Genomic DNA, 9578 nt, shown 5'->3' with positions numbered 1-9578 from the left:
ATTACATTCAACTGGGTCAGGCACCGATATCCTGGAAAACAAAGAAACAAACCACTGTCTCTCGTTCCAGTGCTGAAGCCGAGTACCGTTCCATGGCAGCCACATGTTGTGAGATCACGTGGTTAAAGAACATTTTGAGAGATTTAAAAGTGAGTCATTCACAACCAGCCATGTTATTCTGTGATAATCAAGCAGCCATATACATTGCTTCAAACCCGGTATTTCATGAAAGGACAAAGCACATAGAGATTGATTGTCATTTGGTGAGAGAGAAGATTCAAGAAGGAATGATTCGTACAGCATACATACGAACAACTGATCAACCAGCAGACATCTTCACAAAACCGTTGAATTCTACACAGTTTGAAACATTGCTCAGCAAGTTGGGTGTTATTAACATACACTCCAACTTGAGGGGGAGTGTTAAAGAAGATATCTCGGATTAGTATAGTAAATCTTGTAAATCTGTTGTTATCCTTTACTTACCTGATAAGGTTTGACTTCCTTGCTTTTAGGCATTAGTTTAGGATTAGGGTTGTATCTTTCCTATATATATTGTAACCCTAGCTTACGGTAATATAATGAAAACATTATGCAATATCATGTTTCTTTAGACAAAATAAGAATGAAACTAAGTTCATACAAGTTGTTCATTAATAACTAAATCAGAATAGAAATAAGTCATTTAATACTACAGTCTAGTGGTATTTATTTTTAGCGAGAATAGAACCTAAGACATCTCACTTACAAGTAAAGAGGAATATCATTAGACCGTAGTACTAAGTGGTAAGAGGGAAGAGTTTGAACCCAAGCTTTGGTGAGAATAGTATTGGATGTGAATGTAAATAACATGTGCTGTGCACATGATATTAGATAGGAGTGTAAATAACTATTCAAATAATCCTTAAAGTCAATGTATTAGAAGAGTTTAAAGTGTGCTTTTCTTCCATGTATTGAGAGAGAATACAGAAATATAATTGCAGAAGTTCTTTGAGATTCGTAGCTTCTTCTCTAAACCTTTCTTCTTCTTCTTCTTATAATCTGTGAGTTGTTCTTGATCTCTTTAGCGTGTTAAGAAATAGAACCTAAGACATATCACTTACAAGTAAAATGGAATATCATTAGACCGTAATACTAAGTGGTGAGAGAGAAGAGTTTGAACCCAAGATGCAATGAATTAAAAAATAATACTCTAAGAGTAATCCACCACTTACTAGAAATAAAAAAAAATTAAAATAAGAAATACATTAGAAACGGTCTTTCAACTTTTACATTATGTTAATATTTTTCATTAATCATCCTACAAACTTTTTATCACAAATCGCTCTTCACCTCTTCACATTCAAGATTGACGAGGGTTCACTAGTACTATGGTCTGATGATATTTTTCTTCATTTGTAAATAAGAGATATTAGGTTCGATTCTCGTCAAAGATAAATTTAAATTACATTATTGCTAACCTATTATAACACTAAGTTCAGCCAAGATTTTTCCTTTAATGTAGATAATATTATTTGTTAAAAAAAAAAAAAAAAAAAAAAAAAAGTGACGAGGGTTCACAGGACATGATCTCTGTCGAATAGCGGCTGATTCATGAAGAATCTCATCTTACTTTACTTAGTGAGTTTCTTTCTCCCTATAGTTTCTATTTTATCTCAAATTTCATAATCTTGTTGGATCAACTTTGCCCACCATGCATCACTGAAAATATAGCAGTTTTGACAACGTAGTGGTGGAGTCAGTTAACGAGGGTGACAGATATTTCTCTGATGCTAGATGATGAGTGTTGTAGATAAATGTCATTTTATATGGTTGTGAGTGTTTAGAAGTTTTGTTTTTTTTTTTTTTTTTTAATGTTTTTGATGCTCGGCGATAGTGAAAAAGACATAAATTAAAGAGAAATGAGAAATGAAATATAGAGTTTACCATCTTCTAGCGCGAAAAGAGACCTGAAAATTCTAAAAGAGCTGTTTTTAGTATCATCCTACCATCACGGAGAACTAGAAAACAAAAGTTGAACAATCCCATAAGAAAAATGTACTAAAATAATAGAGAAAAAAACTTTGAATCTTCATTAATCAAAACGTTCAAATGTGCCCCATCCCCCAGCAAGAAGTGGAATTTATAAGCACTTGTAAGTTACATTAAAATTTTGAAAAGACAACGAAATTAAAGTTACAGGAAAGTGAAAATTCCATTAATAAAGTAATATGATCAGCCAAGAACGCCCTGACTTTTATTAATTGTTGCTGATTGCTTTTAGCCATTCATTAAAAAAAAAAAATTATGAAAATGGTTTGAAAACTTTGAGTTTTAACAATAAGGACAAAATAAAGGGTAAAATAAATAGTACCAGAATTGACTTTTTAATGTAAAAATATGATTTTCGTTAAAATAAACAGTATCGAAATTTTTTTATTAAAATTCCTTTCATTTTATCCCAACGCTTCATAAATGCACTGCCCTGCAAATCTGCTTCAGCTTTCCAAGTCATAAATTGCAAAATCTAAATATTAGTTTTCTATGTGTTTCTTGTTTGCTTTCAGTATGGATCCATCAATCAATTTGTATCGACGACTTAAGTAATGTAGTTTTGACGAATGATTGGGAGATTTTTCAAAGCGTTAATCTGTGCATGATTCTCCCCCGATCATTACAACTATGTATTTGGTTGGTTACAAAGGTGAATGAGGATTGGTCGAGAAAAGTTTTTATTCATATTCAGTATCATATTTGTTCTTCATACCAATGTCTCTAGCGATTATGTTGAAATACTGCATGTTTTTCACATTGAATTCCTTTAACATTAAAAACTCTTTTTTTTTTAGCATTAAAAACTCTTTTAAAATCAAATATTTTATCGCTTCTTTTTAAATATTGCGGGACTATTTTAGTTTAGGCCGCCAAAGAGCTTCTTGAAACTTTTATTTTCTCATAAAAATAAAAAACAAAAAAAAATTTCCTAAGCCCAAACGCAATGTGAGCCTCATATCGTCCGGCCCAAAATCTGAAGCCGAAGCCCAAATCTCCAATACGACGTCGTGTATCGACTACGTTTATCTCCGTTTTCACTACAAACCGAAACCTCAGGCCAACGCGTCTCGGCTTCTGGCGGCTTGGCCCCTCTTCCCCACTGTTCCTCTTCAGAGTTCAGTTCAAGCTATTGCTTCGGAAGAGTTGCAGAGATGGTTTTGTCTAACAGGAAGCTGAAGCAAAAGCTCAGGGAAAAGCTAGCTCAGTCGTTAGTAGAATCGGTAGGTAAGCCTAAAACCGACCCGACAAATGATGGGTCGGAAAACCCAGACCCGAAATCGACCCCCCGGTCGCTGAAAGTGCTTTTGGACTCCGCAACCCAGAAACCCAGATTGTCCAAGCGGGAAAAACGGAGAAAGATCCTGTCTTTGCGAGGTCCAGAGGTGGTGAGTGTGAATGGCAGTGGTGGTAATTTGGGGGGAAACAAGGGGGAGGAAGGGAAGAGCGATATGGGTTCAGATGAGGAGGAGGAGGAGGATGAGAAGAAGAAGAAGAAGAAGAAGAAGAAGAGGAAGAGAGATGAGGGGGAACAAGATGGAGACTTGAGTGCAGAGGAAAATGGTGTTGGGAAGAAGGAGAGTAAGAAGCCAAAGAAGAAGAATAAAAAGAAGAAGAGGAAGACGGAGGCGAAAACCGAGGAAGAGAATAAGGGCGGTGAGCTTGAGAATGGAAAGCAAATTGTCCAGGAGACAGATGTGAGCATTGACAGGTGATTTTTGACTACACCCTTTTCCTCAATTTGTATATTTGCATAGTGATTTTGGTAGTGTTTAATTCAGGGTTTTAATTAAGTTTTTGAGTGGGAGGCTGACTAATTGTGTATTTTGGGAGGAAATGTGGATTGAAGGTGTCTGCTTTCTGTGTGAAAGTTGGTTCTGTAGTTTTTGCCTCATTCTGTGCGTGTTTCGTTTCGTTTCGTTTAGGCAAGCAAGCGGGGATGTTCTGACAAAAGTTTATGTGGGAGGCATTCCTTATTACTCGACCGAGGATGATATTCGAAGTTACCTTGAAAGCTGCGGTACAATAACTGAAGTTGATTGTCTGAGGTTTCCTGACAGTGGGAAGTTTAGAGGAATTGCTATTATTAGCTTTAAGGTAAGAAATTGTGAATTAAATTCGGCGTTCAAAACTTTATATTTCAGTCCTTGCTAATGTAACTTGGAATTGAAAGTCTCTTCATAACCTAAAGAATTAGAGATTGCCCACCAGGAAAGTCTAGTTAGTAGTTTGTATTGGCAAATGTTACGATATCACCTGTTGATATTTTTTAAACACCTTCTTAAATGAATGTTCACTTCCCAGTTCTCCTGGTTCCTTGAGTTTGAGCTTGAGATACACAGGCATTCAGATTGCCGGATATGATTTTTACAAGTACGTCTTGCTTACACTTCTGCTTCTGCTAGTTGAGTTGAATTTATCACCCTCAAGAAGCTATATGTATACCTTGAAAGAGTTCATGAGTTAATCACAACAGGCTTATTGCTCAAATCCGATTGGCAACCTCTAAATCAATTTATGCGAATCTTTTATTTTTCAATGATTAGCATCATTCATCATTAAATATGAATGTATTCCTTTTAAAGATAGACTGACTTTGAAAAACTGCTAGAAATCAAAATGAGGATGTTGAGAGTCTGAATTCTTTTGAAATCTAGGTTCATGCTAAATACAAGATTGTTTATCGTCTATCTCATCTTAACATGCTAATGTTTTTACAGACAGAAGCAGCAGCCAAGCGAGCCTTGGCTCTTGATGGAGCTGAAATGTGAGTTTGAACAATGTTTTCTTTGGTTTCCCAATTTGTTGTTGTAGGATTGTTTGCCGGTTCTTATAGGATTCTAATGAAACTTCGTTTTATCTCAGGGGTGAACTATTTCTGAAAATCCAGCCTTACAAGGCAACTCGACCCAATAAACCGAATAAAGTATCTGATTTTGCCCCACAAATTGTGGAGGGATACAATAGAATCTATGTTGGAAATTTGTCATGGGATATTACTGAGGATGATCTGAGGAAGCTTTTCTCAGATTGCAAGATTTCATCTATACATTTTGGTAAGGATAAGGAAACAGGGGAATTTCGGGGTTATGCTCATGTGAATTTCTCTGATAGCCTCTCGGTGACTATGGCATTGAAGTTAGATCAGAAGGTTGTATGTGGAAGACCTGTCAAGATAAGCTGTGCAGTACCTCTGAAAAAAGCAGGGACTCCTTCAAACCCTGCAGCTACAACTTCAAGTACTCATTCAATATCTGTAGCTTCGGCTATGAGCACTGATTCCATTCCAGTAGATACAACAACGGGTACAGGAGCTGGTGATGGTGGGTTTAGTGACATCAGTGGTAAGATCAAGAGGAGGACGTGCTATGAGTGTGGTGAGAAGGGTCATCTTTCTTCGGCTTGTCCAAAGTCTGTAACTACAACATTTAGCACCCATTCAATACCCGTAGCTACAACTACAAGTAGTGATCCTACACCAGCTGCTACAGCTTCAGGTACAGGAGCTGATAATAGTGGGTTGAGTGCCACCAGTGGGAAGATTAAGAGGAGGACGTGCTATGAGTGTGGTGAGAAGGGTCATCTTTCTTCAGCTTGTCCAAAGTCTGCAACTACAGCTTTTAATACCCATTCAACACCCGTAGCTAAAACCACAAGTACCGATCCAACACCAGTTGCTACAGCTACAGGAGCTGAGAATGGTGGGCTGAGTGACATTAGTGGTAAGATTAAGAGGAGGACCTGCTATGAGTGTGGTGAAAAGGGTCATCTTTCTTCAGCTTGTCCAAAGGCTGCTACTACACCTTCAAGTACCCATTCAATTCGAGTAGCTACAGTTACAAGTACCGGTCCAATACCAGTAGCTACAACTACAAGCACCGCTACGACACCAGTAGCTACAACTACAAGCACAGATTTGCCACCAGATGTTCCAGCTGCAGGTACTGGAGCTGATCCTAGTGGGTTGTGTGCGAGCAGTGGTAAGATTAAGAGGAGGACGTGCTACGAGTGTGGTGAAAAGGGACATATTTCTTCAGCGTGTCCAAAGAAGCAAACCAATGCAAATTAAGCATGTAGCCTGCAGGCAGTGTCCCAAGTTTTTCCTATTAATTACAAGTAGGGAGAAACACATTACTCATTTTCGAATTGGTTGAAACGTCACAGGTTGTTGTTATTGAGTCCAATTTTGGGAAATTTTGTTTACTGCATTTAGCTTAGTTTGAGGCAGAGATTTGTAAAACTGAGATATTTCTTTTTTATTGACAAGGCAGATTTTGTTCCTTGCTTGAACTCCATGTCAAAGCAAATGGTGGTTCTTGTTAAAATTATATGCAATACGGGGTGACGAAGGGTTTATTGTTCAAGCAGTTAAAAGTGTTATGATATTAACTTGTGCACTTGGGATCTTGTGTTTGAGTCCTCTGCATCTTGAGTCTTAAAGACTAAATACTAGACAATATACTCCCATCGGATCTAGTCCGGTCCACCAAACGTGCCCTTGGTGTAATGTGGGGCACCATCTTGTGTTCGAAGGTAATTGAAAATTTGAAATGAGGTGGAGAAAGCGTCGAGTTTGGTTCAAAAGCATCATTGCAAGAGGGGACAAACGAAAAATGAACATCTTGCGAGCGATACGTCCCATTTACTTTGACAAGTACAACGACTTAGAACTAGAACTATTTCAATCTCTAGTCACTAAACGGTGGAATGATCGTAGTTAAGAACATAACAACTTTTTAATTGATGGACTTATTTATATACGTCTCTAGATTATTTTCTACTTTATTCGATCTAAATACTAAAAATCATGTGTAAGTGTAAGTAAAAAAAATTATGGCTTATGAAATTATACATGGGTTTAGATTCATTTGAAATGAAACATGTGCACCGTATGTTATTTTAGACACTAAAAGCGATTAGAGTTTTGATGCAAAGGCGTCACGTACAAATCGCCTCCTATTTTTTGGATAGAAAGTTGAATTTAGTGTTTAGGTTAACGCATTTCAAAATTTGAAAAGTCAAGTTGGCACCTCTTTTAAGTAACAAATTAAAATCCGTATATAAGTTCAGGGGTTATTCTCTTGATTATTCACAGATTTTAATTTGTTTTAAGTGAAACATGTGCAATGTGTGGTTTTGAGATATAAAATGAGTCAGAAATACCGTTAAAAAAATGAACTACAATGTGCACGTTATTCTTGGACGAAAAATAGTCGGATCAATTCAGGTTTTAAATTAATTTAACATTGTGATGTAAAATTCACATTTCTTGTTTTAAATTAATTTAGCACGAAATTAAACAAAATAACATGATGAAAGGAAACCCTTGAAACAGAGACTCCAATTGAGGAGGGTACAACTCACTACCACTATTTGCTACGGAAATGAGCCAAATGTGCTCATTCAACAACACGAGTACTATTACGGTCAGATGTTTTGATATTATATCAGGTTTTTCCGAAAATTCTTGGGTGCTTCGAAATATCCAGCACACTGAGTGTGTTAATCGTTAGATCTTAATTTTGTATTTTCAAACAAAAATCTAATGGTTAAAACACATGAAGTACTGGGACTTCGAGTCACCCACATGACGGATTGTTTCCTTTATATGTCTTGTTTGAATCACCTTTGTACCAACGCGGCCTTCAACATACATACATATATATGTATGTAGGTGTATATGTATATATGTCCAAATTTTACATAAAATTGAAGGATATAATTCGGTTAATTACGCAAAAATATTGTTATAAGGTATTAATAGGGTTTTGAGTTTTTTTTTTTTTTTTTTTTTTTTTTTTTTTGCAAATAAATCATTCAAATATAGTGCAAACGTTGCTATTATGTAGATCGTAAATGAGAAGGTGTTTAGCTCGAATAATATTAAGAACTTAATATGGGTTGGCATTAAGAGCATTTTTACTCATGTATTAAATGGTCTTGCGTTCGAATCTGTCTGATGCATATGCGGCCTTGAACAAGGTCGGATGCTTTTCTTCATTTATATTTTACTTATGTACTTGAGATTTTACGTTCGATGCATTTAAAATAGGATGGAAAAAGCCTGGTTCTTAGTCCAAACAAAAGTATCATTGCAAGGGGACAGAAGGAAAAATAACTGGGAGCTGGGTCACCTATCCCTTCTTAAAATACTGAAAACAAACGTCTCATAATTACATGGCTTAGAATTGGATATTGCAGGATGCAATTTTTTCTTCCACAATTTTAATTACTAGTAACTAAAATATTTTGAATCTAAGTAAGTTTAGTGGACCTTCAGTATGAGACTATTTTATTTATATATCAACAGTTCTTTTATTTATGGCACAAAATACGTAAATTCTCATTTGGTAGTGTGTTAGAATACAAGATTGATAGACACGTAAATTGCATAAAGATACCGCTTGCCAAGAGTTTTTTGCTCGATTGATTAGGAGTGTCCACGCTGCACTTAAGGTCTCAAGTTCGATTTTCCTCGTTCCTATTATTGCTTGTATTAAAAGCCAACAAAGAAAAAGAAAGTAACTATTTGAACTTAAACACGAATTTTGATTGGTTTTAAGTGAGACATGCACACCATGTGTTATTGTGACAATAAAGCAGTCAATTTCCTTAAAAAGAAGTCACGTGCAATATGCATCTTATATTTGTACAAACCTGATGTCATGTGACACATTTTGAAGACGAAAACTCTAGGCAGAGTCTCTTAAATTCTTAATAAATTGAAATTTGAGTTTTAAATTTCTTTTAGAAAATCTAACAATTAAGATTATCCATACACCAAAATTATCATAATTGCAAAAATCTTGTAGAATTTCTGTGTTCTTATAAGGAAGAGAGAGAAGAGAGAGAGAGAGAGAGATAGATTTCTTAAGAGTTAAAAAATGTGTGACTTTTCATTAATTACCAAAAGAATGACACAATTACATATATATGTATATATATAGCCTTTTGACTATTTACATTTAGCTATCTAAACTAATCACATAAAACAAACTAATTACATGAGTAACAAACTAATTACATGAGTAACAAACTTATAACAAACTAATAACCAATTCTAGTTATGATATAGCATCTTCATCTTTACACCCCCTCAAGCTGAACATGGAAGAATCAAGAATTCCAAGTGAAAGCTTGGACTGCAGAAATTGGAACCTATTTTTAGACAAGGCTTTGGCATGAATATCTGCAATTTGATCCTGACTGCACACATACTTAACTTCAACCAGATTTGCAAGTACTAGCTCACGAATATAATGATAATCAATCTCTACATGCTTAGTTCGAGCATGAAATACAGGATTAGATGCAAGAGATATAGCAGAGATATTATCACACTAGAGAGTAGGTTTGTGAGATAGAGGAAAACCAAAATCTTTGAGCACCTTGCAAATCTAAGTAACCTCTGCAACAGTTTGAGCTAAGGATCTGTACTCAGCTTCAGTAGATGAACGTGCTACGGTGGATTGTTTCTTGGCACCCCAGCTAATTAAGTTGGTGCCCAGAAAAACACATGAACCACTCGTGGATCTTCTATCATAAGA

General features: G+C 35.8%; 1 protein-coding gene across 1 annotated transcript; it reads left to right on the top strand.

Annotated features, from left to right (window-relative positions):
* The first annotated feature begins 3078 nt into the window (after positions 1-3078).
* Positions 3079-6311, top strand: LOC137720783 (phragmoplastin interacting protein 1). Its single transcript, XM_068459894.2, has 4 exons — positions 3079-3742; positions 3957-4128; positions 4752-4798; positions 4897-6311. Exons 1-4 carry the CDS (start codon positions 3186-3188, stop codon positions 6098-6100), a joined length of 1980 nt encoding a protein of 659 aa, XP_068315995.2. The 5' UTR covers positions 3079-3185; the 3' UTR covers positions 6101-6311.
* Positions 6312-9578: the final 3267 nt, after the last annotated feature.

This window comes from Pyrus communis, chromosome 1 (genome assembly GCF_041283825.1).
Source record: "Pyrus communis isolate YQ-2024b chromosome 1, ASM4128382v1, whole genome shotgun sequence".
In the NCBI taxonomy this organism is placed as follows: Eukaryota; Viridiplantae; Streptophyta; class Magnoliopsida; order Rosales; family Rosaceae; genus Pyrus; species Pyrus communis.
This window is presented reverse-complemented; position numbering and strand designations above follow the sequence as displayed.